This window comes from Sorex fumeus, unplaced genomic scaffold (assembly GCF_029834395.1).
Source record: "Sorex fumeus unplaced genomic scaffold, SorFum_2.1 ptg000143l, whole genome shotgun sequence".
Taxonomy (NCBI): Eukaryota; Metazoa; Chordata; class Mammalia; order Eulipotyphla; family Soricidae; genus Sorex; species Sorex fumeus.
In genome coordinates, this window is record NW_026606200.1 from 633,765 (window position 1) to 645,972 (window position 12,208).

At 44.4% G+C, this 12,208-nt stretch overlaps 1 protein-coding gene across 1 annotated transcript in view; it reads left to right on the plus strand.

Annotated features, from left to right (window-relative positions):
• Positions 1-12,208, plus strand: part of CNTNAP2 (contactin associated protein 2) — a gene marked incomplete at its 5' end in the record, with an annotated part of 1,346,219 nt that overhangs the window by 575,137 nt on the left and 758,874 nt on the right. Inside the window, one exon of the mRNA XM_056106760.1 lies at positions 9,191-9,391. Within this exon, the coding sequence (XP_055962735.1) occupies positions 9,191-9,391 (201 nt within the window). The remainder of the gene's footprint in view (positions 1-9,190; positions 9,392-12,208) is intronic.

A 12,208-nucleotide genomic window follows, 5' to 3' on the forward strand; every position in this document is an offset into this window, starting at 1 on the left:
CTCTGGGATCATGGCCGTTAAGCAACTTGATCAGGAGCCAGAGAAACTGTTTGTGGGCAGCAACTCGGGGTCTCGTTGGGGTGGGGAGGAAAGGACTGGCTCCACCCCCATCCCATGAGGCCCCACGTGTCCAATCACTGCAGGCCCAAACCTGACTGTCCAGTGGCATCTAGAAGGTGGTGGCTATTGGGATGCCAGGGGGGAATAGGCCAAGTCACAAAACCTATTCCCACCTGGGTGGCCCAGCACCAGTAACCTACTGCAGGGACTGGACGCATATTTGCCAAAAGCCACTGGGTTCTGCGATTTGTTTCTGAGTCTCTGGGATCATGGCCATTAAATGACTTGATCAGGAGCCAGAGAGGCTGCCCATTGGTGGTGTCTCGAGGTCTCATTGGGATGAGGGGGGGAAGGGCCGACTTTACACACATCCCGTGAGGCCCCGCGTGTCTCGTCACTGCAAGCCCAAACCTGACTGTCCAATGGCCTCTGGTGGTTGGCGGCCACCAAGCCATCAAGGGGGAGCAGGTGGAGAGACAGCACTCTTTCCCCCATGGGGTGGACTATAACAATAACCTACTGCATAGTCTGGATGCATTTCTGCCAAAAGTCGCTGGGTTTCGAGATTTGTTTCTGAGTCTCTGGGATCATGGTCGTTCAGCAGTTCGATCAGGAACCAGAGAGGCAATGCCTCTAATTATATAGGTGAGCCAAAGGTGGTTTGTGGGTGTGTCTCCCACATAACTAACTTTTGGCCATTTACTTTCTTGGTAAACTTTGCCCCAAGTTTTTAGAATCTGGCCAAAGGCATAGAAGCAACTTTAGGGTATCTGGAAGTCTGAGGGCACCATCAGGCTGCTGATGCATTCGCCTCACAGGTACAGATTGACAAGCTGGCGGCACCATATCCCCCCAAAAGTCACTCTTTTTTTAATATATATAACTTTATTTATTGAATCAACATGAGAACAGTTACAAAGCTTTCTTTTGGGTTTAAGTCTCAGTCATACAATAAAGGAACACCTGTACCTTCACCAGTGTACATTTTCCACCACCAAAACCCCCAGTATACCCCCCATCCCACACCCTCCCCCTACCTGTGGGGCAGATGATTTTCACATTACTCTCTCCTTACTTTGATTACATTCAATATTTTGACACCAGACCCACCATTATTATTTGGGATTTTACCCCAACACTCAGACCTGCCAAAAAAGCAATATTAGACTATTTGTTTTCTATTGCTGGTTATGATTAGCATATGATGTTGCACGGCCACAATAGCAGCTGTGCAATTTTGGAATTCTAATATTAATAATTAAATCTGGAGGGATTTCTGCCAAAAGCCACTGGGTTCTGAGACTCGTTTGTGAGTCTCTAGGATCATGGCCGTTAAGCAGCATAATCAGTAGCCAGAGGGGCTGTTCGTGGGAAGTAACTCAGGTCTCCTTGGGGCAGGGGAGGACAAGTCAGAAGTCACTCTTGATGGTGTAGGGGACTATTTGGTATGAAGGGGATTCAAGCAAGGCAAGTATCCTACTGCTGCACTATCTCTCTAGGCCCTAAGTGTTACAGTTGAGGAATTTGGTGTAGGTTGTGATAGAGAGATAGTACATCAAGTAGAGTATTTGCCTTGCATGGTCCAATTTTGATCCCAGTCCTAAATAAGGTCCCCTGGGCAACTTACAGGAGGGATTCCTGAGTATTACTGGGTGTGCCCCCCAAAACCAAACCAAAACAACAAAATAGGTCAGGGTAGGTTACAAGTAGTTTATGATTTTACTAAGTCATTACTTGGAATTGTCAGACAATTACCTTTTCAGTTGGACACAGTTACTTACATTATGTACCTCCTTCCCACTGACTCCTTAATGGCATTAAAAGTGCTTGATGAGTCGTGCCCAGATCCTAGGAGAGAGCTTGAAATAAAAGAAGGTGAGTGGCTGGGGAGATAGAGCAAGTGTGAATCAGGCCTTGGATTCTGTTCCTGGTTCTATTCCTATGTATGGACCCCAGAGCAGCACTGGGTGTTGTCCCAGTGATACCCCAGTACTGAACCATTGGGTCCAGCCTGCTAGGCCCAACATGTCCAGCCAAGAATGCCCCCTCCTGTAAATAAATAAATCCACGCTTATAAGTAAATGCTCGCATGTGTAAAATACAGCCACATACCAGCCAGAATCCAGATGATCTTACTGCTTAACCCAAAAAGAAAGTGATGACATTTTTTTCAGGAGCTCACTGGCCCCAGATACATATTGAACTTTTAACATTCTAAAAGCTTCAGAGACAGTAAATGTGCTTAAATGAGTCCAGTTCAATCGTCAGTCATCCCCTGAGATCTGCCAGGAATGATCCCTGAGTACAGAGCCAGGAGTCTAGCCCAAGTACTGCAAGGAAGGACACAGACCACACCCCACCTCAAAAAATTCCTTGAAGTTCTATGTTATATTTATTTATTTATTTATTTGAAGTGAAACAGATTTTATTTGGACAGGAAGGAGGGAGAGAAAGTGGAAGAGAGTGGAGAATACCATGCTCAAGAGAACCCGGGCTTCTCCAAGGGTGAAGAGAGCCCTTACACACAGCATTCAATAGGAAAGTCCACTTTCAAGAGGGGATTTGCATGCAACACCTGTGCTCAGACACCACATGTGCTCAGCCATGAGGGCATAAGCAGCACATGGGCTCAGACAGCATAGGTGCTGAGGTTCTATGTTTTAAAGCATAGCAAATATACCAGGATTTGATCATTTCAAGTATCCCTTTTTGTTTTACATATAAAGACTTTTTAAATAATTGTTTTTAAGTGCCATAGAAGTTTTTGATGGATTTATTATCCCTTGGGCCATTTTAAATGCATGGATATATTATAGGACCCAAGGATGATGATAATAAGAGGGATTTGTTGAACTAATTGAAAAAAGGAGTGAGATATAAGATTAGTACAATGTCTCTATCACTGTCATCCCGTTGTTCATCAGTTAGCTTGAGCGGATGCCCGTAACATCTCTATTCATCCTAGCCTTGAGATTTTAGCAGCCTCTCCTTACTCGTCCTTTCCGAAGCTGCTGTATTGGAGGCTCTTTCAGGGTCAGGGGAATGAGACCCATTATTGCTACTGTTTTTGGCATATCGAATTCGCCACAGGGAGCTTGCCAGGCTCTACTGTGCAGTAGGGATACCCTCGGTAGATTAGAGTAACAATAGTTCTAGAACTTCCACATATCCTTCCACACTATTCTAATTATCTGAGATTTATCAGTTAACAAAATTTAGTTTTAAAAAAAAATCAGTGGCACATTGAGTTTATAGTCTATGAGTATGGCCGGGAGGAAACTGACAACACAAGCTACCTGTGACAAATCAGTAAATTCCATAGCGTGTAATGGCCATAGGTAGACCATGGAAAATTAAGGAGCAGGTAAAGGCCTGGGAAAGAAGAATCGAACTTTAAATAGGCCATACAGGATGGTGCTGGAAGAGAACACTGTTTGACTGACTACAGACAGAGCTGACTCATCGGAAGCACAGAACTTGTAGAGGATATTGCCCTAAAAAGTGTGTCTAGTCTACTCAACACACAGTAGGATGGCATAGTGGAGCCCTACAAAGTGATTTCTTTAACCATGCATGTGCGGTATGTTTTAAAGTTGCCTTCGATATTAGAAGTGATCTGAGCTTTAATGTTTCACTGGAGTGGCGAGTGATTGATTCAGGATGACATTTACTTAGTCTCCAAGTTTGAATTCAGAGCAGAATCAATTATCTGTACAAGCAACAAGAATCAAAGAGTCCCATTTCCTGGCTGCACAGGGTGGTACCTGCCTTCCTGCCAGAGAAATGATCTCCACGCGATTAAACACACACCTACTGCATTTCTCCCCAGTGTGAGCCCAAGGAAAAGGAGGGTTCATTTGTCTAAGTATTGATACAAATGCAGTCAATAACACTAGCCATCTTGTAAAAAGCATTTTAACGTCCTTACAGTGGAGCAAAAGCAGGAACGAGTCTCCTTCTTCTCAGAAAAATAACAAGTGTGCTTGTAGGAAAAGCCACAGCTAAGCTCCAGCGTGTTCTTCGGAGGGCAGAGACAGAGCCACCATTATTCATCCTTGTTCCCAGCACTCAATTTGTTACCCATCTTGGGCTGGAATTGTGAGCATAAAAATAATCAACATTTTCCACCACCTGCAGATCCTGTGCACGTTGAGCTCATTTCCTCAAGCTTCCTGCCGAGTTCCCATCTGTTTTTCATACCTTATTTCTCTACACGTGATTAAAGCTGTTTATGCCCATGGAGCTGCATACATAGTTGACATTATGGGAGGGTTCAAACTACCGCCCCCCCGCCATGGTCAAGTGTTTTCCAGAATATTCCTTTCTGTGCCAGAGAGGCTGATAACGCTCACATGGAGTGCCAGTTGAGATGAGAAAAGGGTAATGACAAATTTGGGGTAACAAATCATGTCAGTAGGATGACAGTTACGGAGAAAACTTTTGGCAAAACAGTGATTTAGAAAACTCTACTTGGGTAGATAATGACAATTTTACATAGATCCTCCTATGAAGGGCTAGAAAACAAAAGAAAGAAAAAATATCTGTATTGTAAGCTAATCTGCTTTCTATCTATAAGTTTAACAGTAGACACTAATAGTATAGGGGCTGGAGAGGTGAGACAAAGTTAAGGCACTTGTCTTGCATGGCGTCCACGCCATTTGGTCCTCAGCACCCCCTGTAATTCCATCAGGAGCTGCCAGGAGTGATCCCTGAGCACCACTGGGTGTGCCTCTACTCTACCCCCCAAAATTAACTTCTAAAACACTCAGAGTAGAAGCTAAGAAAATCATCTATTCAGTAGATCAAGAATATCTTCTAAATGCCTATAAATATGGATAAGATTTTCCTGAAGTACATCTGAGTGGTTTTTCCTATGAGAAAATATTTTTATTATTTTTATTTGGATACAAAACCCAGATCTAAAACCATTTCATGCCAACTATAAAATTAAACCCTGGATATTCCCTTAACCCTCTCCTCTCCTCCAACCTTAGAAAAGCCTCTTGATGTATTGTAAAGATGGTATCTGTCTGCCTGCAGTCATCTTGTTTACGTGTGCCATGTCAGTGCTGGGCATCTCATGTTGAAGCATGCTTCTCCTCAATGGGTTTCTCTTTTTTTTTTTTTGGCTTTTTTGGGGTTATACCCAATGATGCTCAGGGGTTACTCCTGGCTCTACACTTGGGAATTACTCCTGGGAATACTTGGGGGACCATATGGGATGCTGGGGGACCATATGGGATACGGGGGGTTAAACCCAGGTCAGCCAAATGCAAGGCAAACACCCTACCTGCTCTGCTGTACTACCACCCTGGCCCCTCCTCAGTGGATTTCTGAAGGCCTCTAACATGCCGATTCCAGACAAAGCACTGGCTCTAGCTCTTTCCTTCCGATGCAGGGAGGGAAACAGACAGCCCACGGGAAGCCTGCACCTAGTCCCAGAGAGAGAGGTGCTGGGAAGATAGTACAGTGGGTAAGGTGCCCACCTTGCATGTGTCCAGCCCCGGTTTAATCCTGACATCTTAGAGGGTCCAGAGTTTGCTAGGAGTGAACACAGAGAGTCAGAAGCATTGCTGGATGAGATGGACAAACACTAGAAAACGAGAGAGAGAGAGAGAGAGAGAGAGAGAGAGAGAGAGAAGAGGAGAGAAGAGTTGGGGAGGGGAAGGGAAGGGGAGGAGGGGAGGGGAGCACAAGGCAGGAAGCAAAATGGAGAGCAGCTGAGCAAGGCTAAGGGTGCAGGGATGGGTGTGGGGAAGGGACATGTCCATGGCTGGGAGGAAGGAGACTGCACGTGAGGAAGCATTGTTCCCAGGCTCCAAGGCGAGACTGCCTGGACCCTGAATGGGAGCGTGGTCAGGCTATTTGGCTACGGCCAAATGAGCAGGGGTGGGGTATGAGTGGACTGATGTGGAGCAGGGAGATGTGGAGGGTTGCCGGTTGTCTCGGTCTTGCTTTGACTTTAAATGAGACCAACCACTTGCCTTTTGTGTGCGCATTTCAGGGCTGACTTCAGCTTGACCCTTCTCACCTGGCTGCTCAGTCAGGGCTCAGAGCTGCCTGGAAGGGATCCTGCAGATGCAGGGGAGGGGCGAAGAGCAGGGGTGCGTTGCAGGGAGGGAGCCTCGGATTCTGAATCTACAGGAGAGGCGGAGTTGGCAGTTCAGGGACAGGTTGGTGACCCATGTCAAGGAGGAAATGGTTAGAGGGACAACCAGGCTCTGAACAGGAGCAGCTGCAAGAGGGTAATTCGGGGGACGAGCCAGAGAGCAAGTCCGGGGTCAAGGTACTTGCTCCGCACATGGCTAACCCTGGTTCCACACAGTTCTCTGGGCACAACTCCTGGCACCACACAGTTCCCTGGGAAATTCAGGGGCGACTTCCATTGCCTTGATGCAGGGCTGCTTCAGGTATGGCCTGGGAACCGGAGCTGGCAGCTGGGTAAGGGGAAACTCACAGGGAAGGACCCTCCCTCTCTCCCTCCGTCCCCTCTTTGCTTTTTTTTTACCAAATATTCAAAAAACTGAGTTATCTGGCATCTTTAAAGTCTGTTTTATTTTAAAGAACTCATGAAATCAAATGTACTTGACATTTTAATCCATTGCAAGAATTTCCTCCCAATATTACTCCATCTGTGTTTTGTTCTTTTTTTGTGGGGGAGGGAGGAGGTCACACCTGGCAGTGCTCCACAGTTACTCCTCTGCACTCCGGAATTACTCCTGGTAGTGCTTAGGGAACCATATGGGATGCCAGCAATCAAACCAGAGTTTATCACATGCAAAGCAGCACCCTACCTGCTGTACTGTCGCTCTGGGCCCATTCTTGGGGTTTTTGAGTGACTCTGAGATTTTTTTTCTGATGTGACAATATTTCCTAGGCTCTTGGTATGCATTTCCAGGCTAATGATACATTTCCCTGGCTATAGGATAACATTGCTTTGTCCTTTCTCCCTTGCCACAAGGAGCTTAGGTTTATCGGGTCACACCCATCAAAGTGCTCCCAAGTCACTCCCATTCTTTTGTTTATCTGTAACCACTTCTCTGTGCTCTCTTCCCCAACCTGTTAATCAGCTTTTTCCCCTAATCAGATTCTGTTAATTTGTAAGGTCAGATCTTTCTAGGACACTGAATTTGTATTATAAGTTAATATTGCCTTTCTCCTCTCCTTATGTCTTTTGAATAATTTACTTTAAGAAAATCTCCTTTTGTATAGACACAAGAAGACAATTAATATTATGCTTTTGTAACTTGGGATTTAATTGGCTTTGAATATTATTCAATCCTGGGCATCTGCTTTCTCAACTTAAGCTTCAGTTTCCCTCACTTCCTAGAGCCCCCCAAAGCAGGGTCCCGGTGAGGGACTGGATGGAATTTACCAGGGCAAGAGGTAATCTGTGTGCTTCCCTGGCATCGAGATGGGTCTGGTCAAAGTGCTACAATTCTTAACTATAAGTTAAGAGCTTGATCATGGAAAAATGCTGTCATGATCCAAAAGTAACAATGGGATTAGGACCCTGCCAGGGATAGGAAAGACTAATATGGCCTGAGCACTGTAGTTCTGAGATCAGGGTAACCCCAGGAGAACAATTCTATAAGCTTAATGTATCTCTTATTGTGTCTTAATGTATCTCTTATATACAAAATGATTAATATTATGAATGCTTGTATGCTTGTTGGACAAGGAGAGGAGAGACACACTTATGGGATTCCACCCTTGGGTGGGTGGTCCTGCCGAAAGAGAATCTATCCTAGAAGAAGCAGCATACCCTGAGGGGAAGAGTTTTAACCCTATTGATTGTGACCACACCTTTGTGTAAGCCCAGCCCCTCATGGTTTGGGGATTTAATGAGACAGTAAGAGTGGACAGGGAGGTGAAGATTGAGATCAAGATCCAGAGCCAGAGCCAGGAAAGAGGGGTTCCAGATTGGGGGCTGGGAAAGAAGGAGAGAGAGAGACAGAAGTGAACGGGAATGAGAATGGAATAAATAGTATCTGATCAATCAACCGGCTTGGCCCCTTCACTTTCTCTGCAGTCTGCCCCTTGGCCCAGGCCACCCAGCTCGGGGGGAGGGCTGGGCCCCCCAGAACCTGGGCGGCCAGGGGAAGAGCCATCGGGGCCCTCAGAGTTTTTTTATACCTGAGAATTCTTTTAATGAAAAATGGCATCGAGTGATCATAGTCTGATGCTAGAGATTGGTCAATGTTTGGGATATCTTCAACAGAAGAGTTAGGATGTGTCTTAAGAGATAACATCATAGGCTCACGGTGATGCTTTGTATTTAATTGCAGACAGGAATTGAGTTAGAACTTAATCTCCTTAATTTTATATCTGCTTTTCCCTCTCACACATTGTAATGCTCAGGGTTCAAAACACCAAAATAACCACTCATTTGTATTATTCCATACTCAGATCATGCCAGTGAGAAAGAATGCAATGTCCAATTGTACCTGACAGGTCATGTTGTACAGAACAAAGGCTATCAAGATGAGGATGCGAATTCTGAGGAAAGCAAAACTGAGATCAGAGGCCTCAGAGGGCAGAGACCAGTGGCTTCCAACAGCTAGGCAGTTCAGAGGTGCCAGCTTCCAAACCTGACACAGTTTGCTGCAGACGAGATAGATACAGTCCTGCAGAGGGTGCAGGAGATGCAATAAGAAGCGGAAACACCTTCTTCCTTTTAACACTCCAAATACTTGCATTTCAGCCAGGCCCTTAACCCTTTGTTTTTGCTGTCAGGAGCCAGTCTGCATGTATTTTTAATAGGGCTTTTTATATGGCTCTGTAAGCAGCATTGGGATGGAGAATTGGGTGGAGGTTATGAAAGATTGGGTGACTCTGGGATCAGCATGCAGAGTGCACAAGATGGGTATTTACCTTGACCTGGGTACGATCCCGGCACCCCATATGGTCCCTGCAGCCTCCACCCACCCAAGAGTGATCCCTAAGGACAGAGCCAGAAGTAAGCTCTGAGCACCACTCTGAGCAAAAACCAAGAAAACAAAAATCAGATTGTGATTCTCTATCAGTTCAACCACAGGCCCCCTTTCTCCTGGGCTGCCTTTATTCTGTGACATCTGAGCATTTGCATCCTCCTGACCCATGGCGGGATTGTGTTTGTTTCTCCCTACAGAGGACAAAGTGTGGACCATCGTCTCTCACGACTTGCAGATGCAGACGACGGTAGTGGGCTATAACCCAGACAAGTACTCGGTGACCCAGCTGGTGTACAGCGCCTCCATGGACCAGATCAGTGCCATCACCAGCAGCGCCGAGTACTGTGAGCAGTACATCTCCTACTTCTGCAAGATGTCCAGGTTGTTGAACACCCCAGGTAGGCCCAAGATGGGAGGGGGACTTTTAATTACCATCACTGTGTGGATTGACGGAGACAAGCCAACAGGTGTGGCTTATTATCAGCTCACCCAGGCCTCAAAGCAGAGGCAGCTGCACAAAAGAAAAGAATAATCATTTTTTTTTCCTGAGGCATGAAGCCAAATCTGTGTTGTTGATGTTGTTGTTGTTGTTGTTTTAAAAAAGTGCCATTGTTGAAATGCTGTGACTTGGAGCAGTAAGATGGAGACAGCCATATGGGAATGACTTTAAGAAAAATCAAATGCATTTCACTTATAGGTGGTATACCATGAAAACAGAAAAGTCAAAGAACTAAATGAAACAAAAATAAACTTTTGGACTCTAATACCAGTTAGTGGTTAGTAGAAGGGATGGAGGAAATTAGGTGGATAAACCAAGATAAAGGGAAGAAGTGTCCCATGAAGGACAGAAGTGGACTCTTGGTGAACAATCTGTGGTGTTTATACACGTTGCTTTTCAGAAGTGCACTCCTGAAAGTCATGTGATATTTGAAAGCAACAATCCTTCGGTAGAAATGAAGAGATATATGTGTGCACAGAAAAAAAGAATTGTTTAAAATCTATTGTTTTCAGCTCACAGAGTTTTTGATTTTGTGTGCGTGTACGCTTCTGGTGATTAATTTTGTATGGTTTTGTAGAAAAGTTTATCAAAATTCAATTGTGAGTTTTCAGTGATTCCTTTTCAGTCCTTCAATAGCCTTAATGAGAAGATAAAAACATTTTAAAGTTGGTCTGCAGGTAAACAGATTGGAGGATAGGGAGGATTTCATGTTCTTTGTCGTCATGGTCTTTTTAGAATATCTCCTTGTCTCAAGGAGTTGACCTAGTTTTTAATCATGATTGCTTGTTATCAGTCTTGCTTCAGGGTGTGTGTGTGTGTGTGTGTGTGTGTGTGTGTGTGTGTGTGTTACAAGCATAGAAAAGAGTTTCCAGCTGAAATCCTGTAAATATCTCTATCACAAGATTCATACACTCAAGTTGTTCACAAAAACCTAACGTGTTGGTTTGTGATAAAAACTTGTAATAGCATGGGGTGGGGGTGGGGAGGGAGGAAAGCATATGCCCTGAGTCAGGAGATCAGTGACCCACACTTTGTAGGCTGGACACTCAGTTTGTGACTTAGCAGGAGCTGAGTGAACTCTTATGCCAGCCCGCTAATCATAATTCCTCTTTCGGAGTGATTCTGAGAATTTAATGAGTAATCTTCACTAGAGGAGTCACTGCATTTAAACAGTAAATAGCAACAAGTATATTGATTATATTTTAATATAGTTTGGAAATGACGTCATGTCTGAGACCAGTTGATTGATGTCCCAAATCACTGTAGTATTGGAGCCTTTGTTATGGGAAGTGCTTTACAGAGAACAGTTATAAACAAAAATGTTTAAAAATTGAAATGTTTGGGGACTGGAGAGAGAGGACAGTGGGCAGGTTGCTTGCTTTGCATGAGTTCCATCCTGGCATCCCATATGTTCCCCCAAGCCCTGCCAGGAGTGATCCCTGAGTACAGAGGCGGGAGTCAGCCCCGAGTACCACAAGATGTGGGCCGCAAATAAGCACTGTAGCACTGTCCTCCTGTTGTTCATCGATTTGCTTGAGCGGGCCCAGTAATGTCTACCTTGTGAGACTTGTTGTTACTGTGTTTGGCCTATCGAATGCGTCGCAGGGAACTTGCCAGGTTTTTGCCATGTGGGCGAGATACTCTTGGTAGTTTGCCAGGCTCTCTGAGAGGGGTGGAGGAATCGAACTTGGGTCAGACCAAGCAGCCATGTGCAAGGCAAATGCCCTACCTGCTGTGCAGTAACTCCAGTCCAAATAAAATAAAACAAAAACTTGGAGTGTTTTCTATGTGCAAAGTTTTATGATTATACTATAAACAGTTGTGATCCATGGATACAGTGAAAGCCAAGACTGTAACACGTGGACACTTTTGACTCAGACAATTAGCACATGTGGTTTTTTTTATAACGAAATGAAAAAATTTGTATTTGTGTAAATCACAACTTTATAAAGAAATGTGGGGTTAATTACATAAACATGTTGAACAAAAGAAGCATGTCACAAATAATGCATATAGGTTAAAACAAACATAGTCAAACTATATTTTTAGACACAATGTAAAATAATATAAAAATGAAGAAAATATATTTAAAAAAAAGTATGGTAATGGCTAGTTCAAGTCACGGATCACGGTCTTCCCATTGTTCATCGATTTGCTCGAGCATGCCCAGTAATGTCTCCATTGGAGACTTTGTTGTTACTGTGTTAGGCATATTGAATACATCACGAGTAGCTTGCCAGGCTCTGCCATGCAGGCGAGATACTCTCGGTAGCTTGCCGGGCTCTCCGAGAGGGGTGGAAGAATCGAACTCGGGTCAGTCATGTTGGCTGTGTGCAAGGCAAATGCCCTGCTGCTAGTTCAAGTAGAGAAAAATATGGTTAATTGAAGTAGATACTTCCGTTGATTCAACAACACTCTGTTATGATCTGTGTGATAGATGTTTGAGTGTAAACTTGAATTCATGATATTGCATATTTGTTTAATGCTTTTTTTTTGTCAATGTGACATCTCAAGTAAGAGTAGGTAAGGCTTACAGTAGAACAGTTCCTTAATTACATCTGTTCACTGTAGTACGTGTGTTGTTTGGAGGAAGAAAGTGAAGATTGTGGCTGAGGTGACGCTCTGTAAGAAAGAAAAACAGTTTTTGGTTTGGTGAAAGTTCATAGAATTACAGAAAACAGAATCTGAAGGATTTCTTAGGTCATGGTAATTAGAG